At 40.0% G+C, this 18,748-nt stretch overlaps 1 protein-coding gene across 1 annotated transcript in view; it reads right to left on the bottom strand.

Annotated features, from left to right (window-relative positions):
• Nucleotides 1-1,803: 1,803 nt before the first annotated feature.
• lman1 (lectin, mannose-binding, 1) overlaps nucleotides 1,804-18,748 on the bottom strand; it is a 31,576-nt gene continuing 14,631 nt past the window's right edge. Inside the window, exons 8-13 of the mRNA XM_007903103.2 lie at nucleotides 18,360-18,495; nucleotides 17,322-17,509; nucleotides 16,359-16,429; nucleotides 6,512-6,659; nucleotides 5,167-5,288; nucleotides 1,804-3,084 (exon numbers count right to left, since the gene is read on the bottom strand). Coding sequence (XP_007901294.2) covers nucleotides 3,048-3,084; nucleotides 5,167-5,288; nucleotides 6,512-6,659; nucleotides 16,359-16,429; nucleotides 17,322-17,509; nucleotides 18,360-18,495 — 702 coding nt within the window. The 3' untranslated portion in view covers nucleotides 1,804-3,047. The remainder of the gene's footprint in view (nucleotides 3,085-5,166; nucleotides 5,289-6,511; nucleotides 6,660-16,358; nucleotides 16,430-17,321; nucleotides 17,510-18,359; nucleotides 18,496-18,748) is intronic.

The following is an 18,748-nucleotide window of genomic DNA, read 5'->3' as shown; positions in this document are numbered from 1 at the left end:
ATTCTATTTAGAAACACTTAATTGTATTCAGTACAAGTACTTAACTGTATTTGGACGTCCAGAGTGTGTGATCGCCATCATTTTCATGGCAGATAATGATCCATCGTCATGTACGAGGAAACATCTTCAGTAACATGGATGGAGCGATGAGGCAAAATGAGGGGTGGTGGGAAGAGGACAGCTTGTAGCTTTCTATGTTTCTATATATCCTCTCGACCCAAGAGAACGGGGAAGGATTTTAATCAAACTGACACTAAAACGGAGAAACAATTGAACTGGATTTTGAAGCATTCACTACAATTCAGTTAAACCTGAACAGTTTGTAACATTTTTTTCATAGAAGTCAAATCTTGTGAGATTTCAGCATTGCCGCAAATCAGCCTCGCGCTTTATTTTGCTGGAGATGCCGGACTTTGCACTAGGCATTAATCCGAGGTCCTGTCAGTCTGATCAATTGGTCTGATCTTAATTATCTTCTTACCGAATATGGGGGCATAATCTTGAAATTAGAGCTAGGCCATTTATGAGTGAAATTAGGAGGCAGTTTTTCACCGAAAAGGTAATGGTAATCTGGAACACCCTCCCCCAAAACGGTTGTGGATGTTGGATCCATTCACATTTTCAAGACTGAGGTCTACCTCTGCAACCTCCTAACCTCCTACCAATCTGCCCGCTCCCGGCCTGCTTCATGACCCCACCTCGCCCACCCCATCATTGGCAGGTGGGTTTTCTGCCACTCTACGCCCACCCTCTGGAACTCCATCCCGCAGCTCCTCATCCCCTCCTTCAAGACCCCCTTCGACTGTGCCATTGGTCACCGTCCTTGCTCCCCTGCCCTCCACCCTCCCCGATCCTGACCCAGACCCCCAGCTCGGGTCCAAAACATTGATTGTCCAGCGTCTTGTGACCTCCTCCCGACGTGAGAGGCACTATACAAATGTTGTTGAGGTGGATAGCTCAATTGTTAGGTCAAGGTATTAAGAGATACGGGGCCGAATTAGATTAGAAAAGCAGCGATCCTCTTTTAAAAATATATTTTAGTTACAGCGTTAAGTGACTCACAAAATGCACGTTTCTGGAACATTGCAATATGTATTGCGGTTTGCTGGGTTCGCCTACAACCAGTTACTACACTTTGCAATATACTGAAGCACTCGGTGAAGTTGTTACTTGATAATGTCTTTTTACCCAGAGTTATGGTCTGCCTGAAAGGGTGGTGGAAGCAGAGTAGATAATAGCTTTCAAAAGGGAATTGGATAGCTGCTTAAAAAGGAAAAAAATTGCAGAGCTGTGGGGAAGAGCGGGGGAGTGGGGAATAGATGGTAGCTTTCGAAGAGCTGGCATAGGCACAATAGGCCGATTGGCCTCCATTTGTACTGTAAGATTCTGTGATTCTATACGGCGCTATATTGGATTATTATTAAGAATGAAATAGTAGGTGCCATCCATCAGATGAGATGTTAAAACAGACCCAGAATTCTATTCATATGGATGTTAATGATACCATGCCACTAGTCGAAAAGAGAAGGGAGTTTATCCCAATGTTCTGGCTAACAATCAACCAGATAAAACTAGTCATTCACGCCATGGCTGTTTATGGATATTGCCATGTCCAAATTGTCTGCCACATTAGTCAACAAATACAGTCACTACATTTTATAATAAATCCCGTAAAGCGCTTTGAGACATTGAAGAGATAAGATGCTTTGTCAAATACAAGGATTATTAAAAAATTAAATGTATAAATACAAATTTATTTCAACAAAATAAGTCATAAATTAGGACGCCCGATAAAGATAAATGTTTTGCCCCCATTGTTTTTATTTAAAATGATTTTTTCACGAAATAAGCTTTTAATAACAATGGTCGAAAAGATCCGGATTGAGTAATTACAGCAGGAACATTTCACGAGTCAAAATTCAGAAAACAAAGGGGAGGGGAAGAGAAAGCAAAAAAATTCTAAAAATTAAAATCGTAAAAATAGGTACTCATAATACTGTAATGCACTTTCAAAAATAAAATACAGTAGCAAGGCAGTGATAGAATAGTTTTCTGATGAAGCAAAATGGTGTTCACATCCAGTGCTTCAATAGACGAGGGACATCCCAAAAGTAATGCCTCCTATTTAATTTGTAAGCGATACAGTAATGAAAAACATACACAATATAGTGTCCTTGGATATCGTGTCCTGTGAAAGTTTTGTTTACTTCTACCTAGATGGAGGCATGTGGCAGCAGTTCAAAATGACACCGAGCATTGATACGCGTGTTAAGCAGAGGGCAGTAATTGAATTTCTCACAGCTGAAGGGATTTCGACGATTGAAATTCAGTCGTAAAGATCGATTCATCACTCAAGAGTGAGTTGAGTGAGAGCCTCGGTATTGATCATCATGCCATAGAGATTATTGGTAACCTTTGTTACCTAAATGTTTGTGATCAGTGGGTTCTACGAATATTAACCGTGTTTCACAAGGAAACATCACTGTACATCATTTTACCGTAACAAAATACTGGCACTGGGTTCACATTGACCCAAGTATGTGGCTGTAGATCTTTGTGGAACAATAACTGCACTAGTTTATTTAAAAAAAACCTTTTCGGGCTGTATTAAGTTTTGTAAGTTAACAATTTTTTTGAGAAAATAGAAAGGAGGCATTACTTGTGGTGAACTTTGTAATTTGAGAAACATCCTCAATGTTAAATGGAGAACAGCTTTGCAATTGCTTGCTCCTAATAAAACTCAAATTTTCTTTGCATCATGTAAATGTCAAGTTAATCATTTAATTTTCCTGTAGCTTCCTGTAAGGGTACACGATACAAGATGCAGTAGCAAAAAAAAATGCCCACAGGTCTTGCCCTCAAGTTGTAGAAAGATAATTTGCACCCCCAAAAAATATTTCCAATATTCTCATCTCGGGAGGAAACAGCATCACAATAACTTAATTTGTTGAAAAATATTTTTTTCTTTAAAAAAAATGCCATCATTTACAGGTTTTCCGTGGTTTTATTCCGGGTCGCTAACAAAATGTAAACTGAGAGTAGCGACATCAAAAGAACTTCTTTGCCGCTGCTTCTTGCTGACTTCTGTGTGAGGGGTTGAAAAAAAGAAAAGAAAAAAATTAGCAATTCAAATAATGACGACTGCAATTGAATACATCATTTTCTTGAAGCATACTGCATGGCAGCGGCCCCAAAACAATGTGGGGATCGATCCCATGCAGGATGGCTTAAGGAACAAATGCCTTAGGGAGTCCTCCCAATATGAAAGGCGCTGTATAAATGCAAGTTACTGTTGAAATGTTCTAATAATCCTTGCATTTGATATAGCGCCTTTTCACATCTTCTAGACGTCTCAAAGCGCTTCAAAGAATCTACTAGAGAGTGAACTGGCTGTATATTTTGTGTACAAAACACAGCAGCCAATTGCACACAGCAGTGTCCCACAAACAGTCGTGGATTTAAGTGACCAAATTTTTTTTCGATCTGCTATCTGTGCATAGTCGATCCGCTAATTCACTAACAACCAGATTCCTATTTACTCCTAGGTAAACAGAGACATGTGGAGTAAGTAAACTTGTCCAACATTTCGCCCTGACAGGGAACAAATTGGGATCTCTCGCTTGCGAAGCGAGTGCTCCAACTACTGAGCTACAGGACTCCACATGCTGCATGGCACAGGTCCCAAAACAATGCGGGGATCGATCCTCTGATTTGTTTCAACAAAGTTCATTAAACCTTAGTTCTCCTGACGTGAAAGGCACTATATAAATGCAAGTTGTTGTTGAAGTATTCTACTTTGGCATCGAGTTTCAGAACCCTTCCACATACAGCGCTTTTCAGATTGAGTTGGAGATTAAAGCCGGGGAAGGGCGGGGGGGTGGTGGAATGGGAAAGATGATTGAAAATGCAATCAAGGAGGTTGGTCTTGAGATGGACCTTGAACAAGGTGAGGGAGGAAGCATCTTTAACTGCAGGGAGAATTGCATGTAATCTGAGCTAATTCAACCCCCCCAGGGACACTCAGGTGGGACCTTTTTATACTGTACTTTTACATCAACCGCAAAAGGATGATCAGTTGATTGATTCACTCCAATCCTTAATATATTATATATATATATATATAAAAATATCCACCACTTTACTTTGGCTGATTGAGTATTGCTTTCAATTAAAACCTATTTGAGCTAATCAAAATTAGAATTCCTTCAAGGCATAAGTTAACTGCTAAATCATTACTGTACATTTAATAGAGATTGGGGGAGAAGAAAGTGTATTTTGTAAAATTCGGTTTATACGGAAGAAAAAATAAAAGGCACGATTTCTTCTTTTGATCAGAAGCACTTTCCTCCAGTTTTTAAATTCTTTGCATAAATCAACGAGGAAAAAACACACAAAGGTATTAATGCAGATTTGGCAGAGACTACGCACAAGGGAACAAGGGAAGGTGCAGGAAGCAGCTATACACACAAGGCTAAGAATAATTGTTAAATTGTGGCTTCAGTAGCAATATTTATGCTAAGCTGATCTTGTACATCACAAGGACAACATCTTCTTCAAAGGGATCGGATTGACTTCCAGGTTTAATGAACTTTGTTGAAACAAATCAGAAGGGAGAGAACATATGGAGTCTACACTCACTGGGTGTCAAGGACACGGGTTGTCTTGCAATTTGCATAGCATAATTTAAAGTGGCTGCATGTTTTCTCAGTAACACAGGGCAGAAGCTGTGATTAGTGTGAGGTTGATGGTGTGGTGGTGTCTCTCCCTCAAACACTCCGCCTTGCCCCCTCCCTCCCCACTTTCAAATCTCGCCTAAAGACCTTCCTTTTTGATCGTGCTTACGGTCACCTCCTCCATTCCTCTCCCTCTGGCTTGGGGTCAGATTCCGCCACTGCCAAGCGCTCTGGATGCTACCCCGCGTGAAACGTGCTATATAAATGCAAGTTTTTTATTGTGGGGATGGTGGTAGTGAGGGGTGAGGGCAGGGACTCATGCCAACAGTCGCAATGTGATGGGCAAAACAGCTCACAGTACCATGCAAAAAGTCACCTTTGAAGGGTGAATATTTTAGCAGGATTTGAAAGCACATCATTTGCAATTCACATTCACAGAAGTGCCACCAAGTGCAGTAAACCAGTTTCAATTGGTATAACCAGGCATACTTACCTATACATGATATACCCAATAAACAATACTGTTTGAAATGCTACAAATATGAAGAAATGAGTCGTTGATAAACAAGACGGGAAAGGGGGTATTTCGGGACATTTAGGTTTTTCCACGTATGCCTGTGGGAAAGACAGTAAAAATGCATTAGTTTAGACTTCACCACTGTGACTAGAATGAACACGACAATGCTACACACACGAATACTACCAATCCCCAGTAAAACAAGAAGCAATATTCTGTGTAAATTTCAGCTGCAAATCTTCTAGAAGTCAACAGTGCTGACAGTACAACTCATACAGAAACTCACAGAATCCTACAGTACTGAAGGAGGCCCATCGTGCCTGTGCCTTTGAAAGAGCTATCCAATTAGTCTCAATACCCCAACCGTTTCCGATATATAGCCTTGCAATTTTTTATTTTTTCCAAGCATATATCCAATTCGCTTTTGGAAGTTATTATTGAATCTGCTTCCACCACCCTTTCAGGCAGTGCATTCCCGGTGGTAACAACTCGCTGGGAAAAATAATTCTCCTCATCTCCGCTCTGGTTCTTTTGCCAATTATCTTAAATCTGTGTCCTGTGGATCCTCCACTCAGAAAAACAATCTAATGGCATATTATAAAGAATAATCCAAATGCCCAGACTTAAAACAGATAATATTCCTTGCAGCATTCCAAGATGCTATATAAATGCAAGTTGTTAAAAATATTACCTCTCACAACATCCGAAAGTCTACATATAGAAACATCATTAAATTTACAGGATACAGATCGAAAAACAATTTACTTGCCTGAGTGTACTTATTTACTTATCTCACTCTCTCCCAAATTAGCGAAGGCCTTTCTTTTTTTACATACCTTTCCTTACACACTGAATAAATCTGGAATAAAATAAACCAATATATATCCTGCAATAGAAACTCTCACCCAACAATGATCAAACATCTACCTACACTGTGGTTGGTAGAGATTTGATCTTATACAGGAAGGCTCCTTCACACATCTAGTTGAAATTGGGAAATTCCTCCTTAGACTCCAATATATAAGGGAGGTGACAGACCTATATCTAGCACCTGCAGACTCATTAGATTGACCTGAAGTCTATTACATCCTCTGAATTCCTCATTACTCCGCTATTAAACCCTTGCATGTTGCCTAACACAGTAAGATTTCTCTTGCAAATTCGAGTCCATAACTAAGGTTAGGTTAGGATGCAATTATTTTGTAACTTTTACAGCTTCAAAAACATCAAGTTACAATCCGGTATTCAATCCAAATGTTTTGTGATTTTGAACTTAACGAGTTAACAATGTTAAGCACTCAATTCATCAGGTCAGACTCACCACATTTCTTTGTACTAAAGTTCCAAGTTCTCTTTTTACTACATGAAGATGTTCCTTTATATCATTGAAATGTTGAACATTTTCATAACCTCCTGTTGCACCGCCTGACACTTGAATTGCATGATGCACAGCGTTGGTGATAGAACTCCTGGAATAAAGATGATTTAGATTTGTGAGTAAAATGGACTTTGAGAAATGTAGTTTAATTCAGTTTTTTTTTCAAATGAAAAAATTACTGTATAAATAACCCCTGCATTTGATGTACCCAAGTCACACATTTCATTAGCCCGGTTCAGTTGGTGGCACTCTCGCCTCAGTCAAAGTTGTAGGCTCCTGCCCCCATGTCAGGACTTTGAACTCCAGTGCAATGCTAAGGTGTGTTACATTGTTGGAGATGCCGTCCTTTGGATTAGACTTTAAATCAAGGTCTCGTTTGCTTATTCAATGGATGTTAAAAGATCCTATGCTGCTATTTATAATAATAATCCTTGCATTTGATATAGCGCTTTTCACGTTGGGAGGACGTCCCAAAACGCTTCACAGAACACACTGTAAAGTGAATTGACTGTATTTGTGGGACATTGCTGTGCGCAATTGGCTGCCGCGTTCGCCCACAAATATACAGTCAATTCACTTTACAGTGTGTTCTGTGAAGCGCTTTGGGACGTCCTCCCGACGTGAAAAGCGCTATCTCAAATGCAAGGATTATTATTATTATTATTATTTGTGGGCGAACGCGGCAGCCAATTGCGCACAGCAATGTCCCACAAACAGTCATAGATTGAAAATGACCAATTTATTATTGTTTTTGGAGGGATTATTATTAGGCTCTTTTGTGTGGAGTAAGGAAACTTGCCCAAGGTTTCGCCCTCTGCCTGGAATTGAACTCAGGTCTCTCACTTGCAAAGCGAGTGCTCTAACCACTGAGCTACAGAAAAGCGAAGAAAAGCGAAGAGAGTTTCTTCCATGGTCCTGGTCAACAATCTCCAGATAATATATTTTTTTTTAAAAAAAGGTCATTTACTTCATGGCTGTTTGTGGGACATGATGTGCAAAGTGGCTGCCTCGTACACCTACATCAAAAATTAACTGGACCTTAGTGTAAAACCTGTAAAGCATTTTGAGATGTCCTCCCAATGTGAAAGGTGCTGTATTAAGTGTAAGTTTTTAAAATTAGTTAAATTTGGTATTTGCAAAAGGCCTTGCAAACAGTAAATCCTGTGTATACTGTGCTGGAACTTGGCTTAAACGGTGATCTCAATCCTGCTTATGGACATCTCCCCCTCCTCCTGGCTCAGCATCGTGCTCCGTCACTGTTAAGCGCTCTGGGAAACTACCCTGTGTGAGAGGCTCTACGTAAATGCAAGTTGTTGTTGCTATTGCTTTTGAGGAGCTGGATTCTGACTCAGGCAGGCTCAGATCACCTTGGCAGGAGATTGGTAGCTGAGCAAAGTTCCAGGAGGTCGGCACTATATAAAGAATAAAAATGAGATATACAGATTGTAAAATGGGAGGAGAGAAATTACTTTGAGAAAAGCTTAATGCAACGCACAATACAGCCAAAGACGATTTAAAGAAAGAGTACATTTCAAATTTATTATTTGCATTAGAAAATGTCAACTGCATTCACTTTAGTAAAAATTGACAAATGCAGGGTGTTTTTTGTGTGAATGTGCGCTGCCTATTCGCAATTCTGAAAAGTAATTAAAATAGAAGATAACAGCATTTTTGCTTCATTTGGTCTTTAATCCATTGTCTGTTAGCATTAATATACGATGATGGATTTGATCTTTGAACCATTTCTCAGTTAATCTGTCTGAAACCATGCACTTGATTCAAATTGGGTCCTCTTAGCTCTCTTCTGATTTGGCTAAATAAATACTAGGGCAATGAGAGAAGAATTTCACCTGGCAATAAACAGTGATCGCAGATGGAAATGAAGGTATAGTGAATGTGGTTCATATTAGAGCTGCATAGTATGGTCTGCCTGTTCAGGTGGATGTTAAAGATCTCATGACACTATTCCCCCAAAAATCGTAAAAATGGGCTGTTTGTGGGCCATTGGTGTACGCAAATTAGTTGCCGCGTCATTGCATTTCACAGTAAATCCTATAACGTCGTTGAGACATCTCAAAGCACTTTACAGAATATACTGTAAAGTGAATTGGTAGTGGTGGATTGAACAATTAAATTATTTACAAAAAATTTTTTTTGAGGGGATTATTACCCCCAAAAAGCAATCCACCAATCGACTAACAATAGGGTTCCTACTTACTGCTAGGTATAAAAGTGCAGTCACAATTTGCAGATAGTGATGGTGGTGACGAGGAAAATAAAGACTAACTATTGAACATGCGGAGCATTACAGCTAGTTCAATCCTTCAATAGGTGAAGCCGCACGAGCCTGCCTAGCAAATTGGTTTGTGGAAGCTTATTGCTGTGAGGTTATTTGCTGCTAAGCAAGGTTTCAGAAATCCAGCCATTTTTGTTCAACAGTAAAACATCTGGCACACTTTTAGGCTTATTGAGTAGATTTATAAGATACTATATACTCAATTTTCAGCTCTTGGTACACTGACAAATACTTGCAAACTGCGGTGCCTTGGAGGTTATAAAATTGTTTCTGATTGAGAAGGTTTAAATGTTTGCCCCTCAGTGACATCTATATGACTGTTCAAATTATAGCAGCAATGGTCAATAACAGGAGAGCACATTATGCACTCTGTGGATCTCTGCACTTTATCCAGTGATTCTCAATGAGTAACCATAATAGCAATCGGAGAATATATTGCAACACTCGCTTTCTGTAACTTCGATCTACAGTGCCAAAATTTATAGTGGGGCATCATACAAGGCAGGGATACAATAATATGGAAATTATACCAGTGTGCACAGTCTGGCTCAAAACACTTTATTGCTATGCTTTTCAGTGAACAGAAAGCTATTTTGATGCATAAAGTCTTAAGCACTTGGTTCTGAGAATCCTGGGATATTTAAAACAGAGGAGTCCTGCAGAGTAGTGGTTAGAGCACTCGCCTCTCAAGGAGAAGAACCAGGTTCGAATCCCGGGCGGGGCGAAATGTTAGGCAAGTGTCCTTACTCCACACGTCTCAGTAAGTAGGAACCCAGTTGTCAGTCAATTGGGAGATTGCTTTTCTGGGGGTAATAATCCCTTAAAAAAATGATAATAATTTGGTAACTCAATCCATGACTGTTTGTAGGACACTGCAGTGTGAAATTGGCTTCCGCATTTCATCCACAATATATCTGGGACAGGATAAATCTCCACTTAGAAGAATATGGATTAATTAGGAACAGTCAGCACGGATTTGTTAAAGGCAAATCTTGTCTAACAAATCTAATAGAATTTTTTGATGAGGTAACAGAGAGGGTGGATAAAGTTAGTGCAGTTAATGTAGTTTATATGGACTTTCAAAAGGCATTTGTCAAAGTGCACATGAAAGACTTGTAAGAAAGATAGAAGCCCCTGGTATAAAAGGGACAGTGGCAGCGGATCCAGAACTGGCTGGGATACAGAAAGCAGAGAGTTGTGGTGAATGGCTGCTTTTCTGACTGGAGGGAAGTATATAGTGGCGTCCCCCGGGGATCGGTATTAGGACCACTGCTCTTCTTAATATAGATAAATGATCTGGACTTAGGTATAGCAAGTACCATTTCCAAGTTTGCGGACAACACAAAGTTAGATAGGGTAGTAAACAGTGAGAAGGACAGTGGCCAACTGCAGGAAGACAGACAGAATGATAAAATGGGCAGACACATGGCAGATGAATTTTAATGTGGAGAAATGCGAGGTAATGCATTTTGGTAGAAAGAATGAGGGGAGGCAATATAGGCTGGTAATACAATCTTGAGGGGGTAAAAGAACAGAGAGACCTGGGGGGTTCAGGTAAATGAATCCTTGAAGGTGGCAGGACAGGTAGATAAAGCTGTTAAAAGGGCATATGGGATACTAGGCTTTATTAATTTATTTATTAATTAATATTAAATTTATTAATTTATTAATTTATTAATAGGTGCAAGAGTCAGGAGGTTATGATTAACCTATATAAAATACTGGTTAGGCTTCAGTTAGAATACTGCACCCAGTTCTGGGCACCACACTATAGGAAGGATGTTAAGGCATTGGAAAGGGTGCAGAGGAGATTTACGAGGATGGTACCAGGAATGAGGGACGTTGATTATGAGGAAAGGCTCGAGAGGCCGGGATTATTCTCATTGGAGCAGAGAAGGTTACGAGGAGACCTAATAGAGGTCTTCAAAATCATGAGGGGATTTGATAGGTTAGAAAGGGAAAAACTGTTTCCACTGGTGGGTGTGTCGGTGACTCGAGGTCACAGATTTAAAATAGTCTCTAAAAGAAGCAGAGGGGAGGTGCGAAGAAATTCTTTTACGTAGAGAGTTCGAATCTGGAACGCATTGCCTGAAAGGGTGGTTGAGGCCGATTCAATAACAACTTTTAAAAATTGGAGGGGTATTTGAGGAGGACATGTCTGCAGTGTTATGGGGAAAGGGCTGGGGAGTGGGATTGATATTACGTTGCTCTTTTCAAAGAGCCGGAACAGATTCGATGGGCCGAATGACCACTTTTTGTGCTGTACGATTCCATGATATACAGTCCATTCACTTTACAGTATATTATGTGAAGTGCTTTGAGATGTCTCGATGACATAATAGTGATCCTTGCACTTGATATAGCGCCTTATCACGTCATTGAGACGTTTCAAAGTGCTTCACAGAATATACTGTAAAGTAAATTGACTGTATATGTGGATGCAATCCACCTGGACCAGGGGTTTTATCCTCTCTGAGTTTCATTAGTTTTTGATTATATCTCCCCTTTCGATTATACCTCACCAGGGAGACGGACCAGGTGGACATGACAGTAGAAGAAGAGATCGACAATAATATAAATACATTTAAGATACAAAGAGGAGATATAATCGAAAAACTAACGAAACTCAAGAGAGGATAAAACTCCTGGTCCAGGTGAATTGTATCCACATATATTAAAAGAATCGAGAGAAGAGATAGCAGATGCACTATTACACATATATCGCTCATTAGAAAAGGGAATAGTGACTGGAAGATAGCTAATGCTATACCTATATTTAAAAAGGGAGATAGAACAAGCCCAGGGAACTATAGTGGTATTGCACAAGGATCGGTACTGGGACCACTGCTCACAATATAGATCAATGATTTGGAAATCAGCAGTACAATTTCAAAATTTGCAGATGACACCACATTGTGGGAGTTAATACACAGGAGAACTGCAACAAATTACAGCAAGACATTAATAAACATGCTGAGTGGGTATTTAAATGGCAAATGTTTTTCAACGTAGAAAAGTGTGAGGTGGTACATTTTGGTAGAAGGTATAAGGAAGTTACATACATCCTGGAAAATACAAACCTAAATGGGGTAGAGGAGCAACGGGACATAGGGGTACACACACACAATTCACTAAAAGTAGCAACGCAGGTTAATAAGGCCATTAAAAAAGCAAACCAGGCATTGGGGTTCATTTCTAGAGGGATAGAAATGAAAAGCAGGGAAGTTATGGTAAACGTCTCTAGAACCTTGGTTAGACCACACTTAGAATACTGTGTGCAGTTCAGGTCCCCACATTATAGAAGAGATGTAGAGGCACTGGAGAGGGTGCAAAGGAGATTCACAAGGATGATCCCAGAACTGAGAAGTTATACCTATCAGGAAAGGCTGAACATACTTGGACTCTCTTCTCTTGAAAAGAGGAAGGTAAGGGTGACTTGAGAGAGATCTTTAAAATGATGATGGGTTTTGATAGGGATAGACATCGGGAATATGTTTCCACTTGTGGGGGAGACCAAAACCAGGGACCATCAATATAAAATGGTCACAAATAGATCAAATAGGGAAGTTAGAAGAAATTTCTTCACACGGAGAGTAGTGGGAATGTGGAACATGCTACCACAAGGAGTTGTTGAGGCAAATAGCTTAGATGTATTTAAGGGGAAGCTAGATAGGTACATGAGGGAGAAAGGAATAGAGGTTATGCTTGAAAGGCTTAGTTGAGGAAGGGCAGGAGGAGGCTCATATGGAGCATAAACACCGGCATAGACCAGTTGGGCCAAATGAAACGCCACAGCCAATCACACACAGCAGTGTCCCACAGAAAGTCATGTAATGAGTGACCAAATTATTTTTATTAATTTGAAGGAATTATTACCCCCGTAAAAGTGATCTGCCAATCAACTATCAAGCGGATTCCTACTTACTGCTAGGTAAACAGGCGTAAGGAAACTTATTTGTTTTGCCCTGCTGGGAAATCTAGGTCCTCTCGCTTGCGAGGCAAATGCGCTAATCACTGAGCTACAGTCTCCATGCTATAAGGCACTATATCAAATGCAAGGATTATTATTAAGAAACAAGAGATAGGGTGCAGAAAAGCTAAATAAACAGACTTTTTTTTATTTCACCCTTCTTCCCTTTCACAACTTTTAAAATGCATTCCTCCTGCCACACAGAAGTAACCCATCAGCCCATTTTTTGTATTCTTCAAGCTGTTTTTGTGTTTCTTTGTTTAAAAAAATATCAAAGAGCACAGTTTCATTAAATACCTTGATCTCTAAATTCTCATCTGACAGCACAAAGAAGTTGGGTAAAACAATCTTTTGTGAGAGGGGAAAATTCCCAAAGGAGGGAGCTTTACCAAAGAACAAACCTAATTTCTGCATTCTTCTAAGAGGATGATGCAGATTAATAAATGGGCATCTACATGAACAGAGCATCTTAGCAAAATGTAATGAAAAAAACAATTAGGAAGGACATCTATGAATTAAATTGTTAGGTTGTTCATGAATCCAAAGGAGTCATAAAAGGAAATGTGCAATAAGTGATTAAACTCAGACCTCTCCAACAATGAAAAGTTCTAATTTGGGAGCATTAAGACATGATGACACAATTTTTTCCCCCCAATCCTTCTGACAGAGATAACTGCTTAGCAGTTAATAATCATAAAAGATCATGTTGCCTCAAAAATTACAACTTGTTGTTCTATATATTCTTTGATGTTCTGATTGAGGCGATTAATAATTCTAAGAAATTGAACAAGCAAATCCACTATAAAGCTAAGGGAGCTGCTCTCTTAAGACTTAAGACGCGAGGCTGCAATTGTTACTCATGTTTTTACCCAAAGACATTCTTTAATCCAGTAAATTTTTTGATAGGACATGTCATCGCTCTGATGCACATTAATGAACAGCATGGGGGGAGGGGGGGGCACTGTGGTGGAAAGAAAGACAGAATGAGACAAGGCACTAATCGGAAGGAAATCTAATTTGTTTTCTTGGACTTAAAGAAAAGATTATTAAATCCAAAGGCCCTGTTGAATGGACAAGCAATAAATTGATGTGTCTAATCCATAACTTCCAGGGATGACCTCCTTTGTTCAGTTGTCCTGGTAATTCAATCACATTTGATCCATTGTAAAAACAAGAATCTGTGACACCTTTTGAGAATTAGATACACACAAGTTGTACATTGACTTAAGTTGGTACATTGACTTGACTTGGTTCAACCTATTTGCTTGTGCAGAAATTAACTGGATACTAGTAGGAATTGGAATACAATATTAGAAAAAAAAGTGCAAGGCATAGGAACAGGGTAGGCCATTCAGCCCCTTGAGCCTGTTCTGCCATTCTACATGGTGATATGTACCTCAACTCCAAATGCCCACCATTGCCCCATATCCCTTGACATCCTTACCTAACAGAAATCTATCCCTCTCAGTCTTGAAAATGTGAATGGACCAGCCACCACAACCTTTAGATGGAGAGAATTCCAGATTTCCACTAGCCTTTGTGTGAAAAAATGCTTCCTGATTTCACTCCTAAATGGCCTATTTCTAATTTTAAGATTACACCCCCTGTTCTGGATTCTTGATTCTCCCAATAATTTCTCCAGCATCCACAGCGTTTTGGGGTAGAGGGTTCCAGATTTCAACTACGCTTTGAAGTTATAGAGGTTATGAAATGCCTATTGCACATTTTAACTTTTTTATTTCTGTCCCAGACAGCATTTACAGCCATACAGCAATTTTTAACTGCAAGGTCCCACAAACTGACCCGAGGTGAAAGGTCAACTAATCTTGAGGAGTCTTGGCAGGAGACCAGGGAAAAAACCCTTCTGTATTTCCAACAGTGCCTTTGGATAATAATTGCATTTGATAAAGCACTTTTCACGTCTTCTATGAGAGATCATGGTAATTAAAGGCTCGGGCACCAATGGCTCAGTGAAGGGAATGAGGAGCAATTTGCAGCTGTGTTTACCTATAAAAATGGCCACTATATAATAATAGAACATTATGTACTCTGCAGGTTTGTAATTAAGGCATTTGGTAAGTGATATTTACCTGCAGGACATTACTATGAGTATTTTTTTTGGATAGCAACACAAGTCTATTTCTCAAACGAAAGACTAAGGAAGGAGAGTACTAGAAAAACAAACTGTTTGAATTAACCAATATGCTCTCCAAGACTCTCTGCTGCGTGAAAGGCGCAGTATAAATCACAGTGGAGTCCTGTAGCTCAGTGGTTAGTGCACTCGCCTTGCAAGCGAGACCCCCGCCTGGGTTCAATTCCAAGCAGGGCAAAACCTTGGGCAAGTTTCCTTACATTTTCAGATCTCTGCTGAAGACCTTTCTTTTCGACTGCGCCTTTGGTCACCTTCCGCCCCCTCCCCCTGGCTCGGTCCCGGGATCCATGACTGTAAAGCGCTGAGACGCCGCCCGACGTGGAAGGCGCTATATATATCCAAGTTGTTGTTATTCTGTGAAGCGCTTTGAGTCGTCGAGAAGATGTGAAAAGCGCTATATCAAATGCAAGGATTATTATTATTAAATACAAGTTGTTTTCCTTGCCTCCCCAGACTTTTTATCCCTCTTGCCTTTCACGTCAGGAAGACATCTCAGAGAGCTTCACAGAATATACTGTAAAGTGAACTGATTGTTTTGTAGGCGTTGCGGCAGCGAATTCATGCATTGCAATGTTCCAACCATGAAATGAATAACCAATTTCATGACAGGGATTGTTGGGCAGAACATCAGGAGAAATTCCTTTCTCCTTTTGAATAGTTTTTGAATCTTTAGTATTCCACCTGAACAAGAACAATGTGACCCCGCTTAAACATCTGATCTGAATGAGGCAATTTCAACATTGTAGTGTACTCCGCACTACACTGCTGTCACAATAGACTATCCAATTTTCTCTCTCTTTCTCCACACCCAACCCAATAATGTTACTAAATGCTTCCAGCCAGTAAGCCTAGTCATCGGAATCCAGGATAAGGCCAAGGTGCTCATGAATTATCTACGTAGATGGTGCTTCACTCTACTTACTGCTGAGGTCAGCAGAATAACTTCCTCCTGAAAAGAAAGACTGACATTAAGACTCCATCCCATCAGGTCAGAGAGATGTTTTAATTTAACAGATAATCTGGTTTGGTAAGAGAAATATATATATTTAACAGCAGTCCTTCCCGCACACTTAGAATCATAGAATATTATAGCACAGAAGGTGGCCATTCGGCTCATCATGCCTGTGTCTACTCTTTGGAAGAGCTGCCCAACCAGTCCCACTCCTCCCTCTTTCCCCATATCCTTGCAAATTTTTCCTTTTCAACTCCCTATCTAATTCCCCCTTGAATGTTGTTATTAAATATATATATATACACACACACAACCCTTTCAGGCAGTGCATTCCAGATTTAATTTAAAACAGGATAATTAACTTTTCTTGTTAATTAACTAATATATAAACATTAGTATTTGAACTGATCAGTCCCTTACCTCAATTCTCCAATATGCCTAAGCGCCTCCTGCTGGTATTGGATTATGTTCTCCAATTGTCCTTGGTGGGCCTTAAAAAGAGAAATTAGATTTAAAAAAAACTTAACCAGGGTAGTAAAAATACCAGCAGGTTATTAATAGGATGCAAGATAATAAATACAACCACAACGAGAAAGTTTAGATATTTCTAAAAGCTAAGAAGTTTCTTGTGCGTCTATAAAAGATTGCCCGAATACAAATAAATATTTGCATTGTCTTACAACAATTTGCATGTATATAGCGCCCTCTAGTCCGAGCGGAGTCTCAGAGAGCTAACAATGGCGGAGCCCGAGGCCGAATCGGGGGAAGGTGACTGTAGGCTGAATGTGCCAACAATCACAATGCTGAGGCTTTCCCATCTCCCGCCCCTTCAGCCCACTAACTTTCATCCTTGTCCAACTCTCCTGAAGATGATGATCTTCTTTCTCTCCCCCCCACCATATGGTCAACAATTTTTCTCTGGCACCTCCACCCGAGGCCTTGTTGAAAGGTACCAAAGCTGCATATACAGTCATTACCTTGTGCCAATGTTAAATTTCCCCCTCACAACCCTGAACCCTATTCCGTCATAACGTTGGCATATTCCTCCATGTTTGCATCTTCTATAAGATTTCAATCAGTTCACATAAAGCTGTGCAGATGGTTCATTGCAATTCAAAAGTCAAGGAAGAACCAAGATGTTGTGAAGTGTGTCTTGGCTAAACTTGGAAGGTTCACTGATAAAACTGTGGTAACCTACACAAAACGCAGGCAACCATAGTCCTTAAACATAAGATTTTGTTCTACACTTTGTTCGAGCACTCCGGGACCCTACCGTGCATGAAGGGTGCTATGTAAATGGAAGCTATTGTTTTTTATGTTTACAAAGCATTAAGCAAAAATAAAGCCATTGGAGTTAACATGGCTGAATCAAGGACTGCCCACCTGTCCCATTAGCGGCTGGCCGCTTGGCACTTTCTTCATCTCCTCCGACATGAGGGAGACGTATCTCCTTTGCTCATCCAGAATCATGTCTAGCTGTCGGTTCAGCTGCTTGATTTCGAGGTGAACACGATTTTGACCCTCAAAGATCTGCCTCAGCTCACGCTCGTTGACTGTTTCGAACATGTCGGCTACGGAAATGCAAGGGAATCTTGGTGAAAAAAGACCCCGTTACAGAGATTCAATGAAGAACCCTTGGTGACTTTAAAGATGGTACGTTTTGCAACAATGTTAATTGCCTTCAGCTCGCTGAGATGCTATCACATGTGAAGGGCGTTGTACAATGCAAGTTAATGTTGTTGAACTATATCCCTTAGATAAATTTGTTATTCACTTTGTAGCTGTTGTGTCGCACAAATTGGCTGCTGCGTCACAGACAAATTCGGTCAGTACAGTTCACAGTAAATCCCGTGAAGTGCTTTGAGACGTCCCCCAACGTGAAGTGCTGTACCAAATGCAGGCAATATTATAGCCTCCTTAAGTTCAAGTTCAATATCCACATAGAATTGGACAAATCTCATGTCCAAGCAGAGAAAAAACGTCCCCTGAAAATACTCGCTTTTAAGCACTTTCTTTCAAGACGCTTACTTTTAATAATACTAATCCTTGCATTTGATATAGAGCTTTATCATGCGTCTCAAAGCGCTTCACAGAATCTACTGTAAAGTCAATTGACTGTATACTTTGTGGACGAGCTGCGGTAGCCAATTGCGCATAGTCGTGTCACATAGTGGATTGAGCGACCAAATGAATATATATATTTATTTTTAGTGGACAAGTGACCTTCCTTGCCCATCCCAACTGCATGATTTTTCTTAAAGCATTGGTGCCCTCAAAGTAAGCTTAAAGTACCAATACTAAAAAAAAAGCACTGCTTGCTTAAAAAAAACTTAATTCCCTCCACAAACACTATCAGTTTATAGTTACAGGTATAATGCCTCAAATACAATCATATATTTTTATTAAGAGTGTTGCCCTAACCTGGCTCTCCTTGCATCTCAGGGTGTTCTTTCTGAAAGTCCTCTTTCTTTTTATCGAGATCCTGCTGGAAGTTTTCATACTCTTCCCGATATTTCTCTTTTTCTTCATCAGGAATCTCTGAATCTGCAGGTTCCTCCTGTAAGTAAATAATAATCATTGCAATTGATATAGCGCTTTTTCACGTCTTCTAGACGCCTCAAAAGCACTTCACAGAATAGACTGTAAAGTGAATTAACTGTATACGTGTGGGCGAAACGCAGACATCGAACATTTATTACAATTGAACAAAAAGGTTTCAAAGGGGAGCAAAGCAATACATTCATAAAATAAACCCACACACAAGCATTCATTTGTAGTGTGACCTTCAAAGTTAAAGCATGAGTGCAGTG

The sequence above is a fragment of the Callorhinchus milii genome, unplaced genomic scaffold, assembly GCF_018977255.1.
Source record: "Callorhinchus milii isolate IMCB2004 unplaced genomic scaffold, IMCB_Cmil_1.0 Scaffold1, whole genome shotgun sequence".
NCBI classification, from domain to species: Eukaryota; Metazoa; Chordata; class Chondrichthyes; order Chimaeriformes; family Callorhinchidae; genus Callorhinchus; species Callorhinchus milii.
This window is presented reverse-complemented; position numbering and strand designations above follow the sequence as displayed.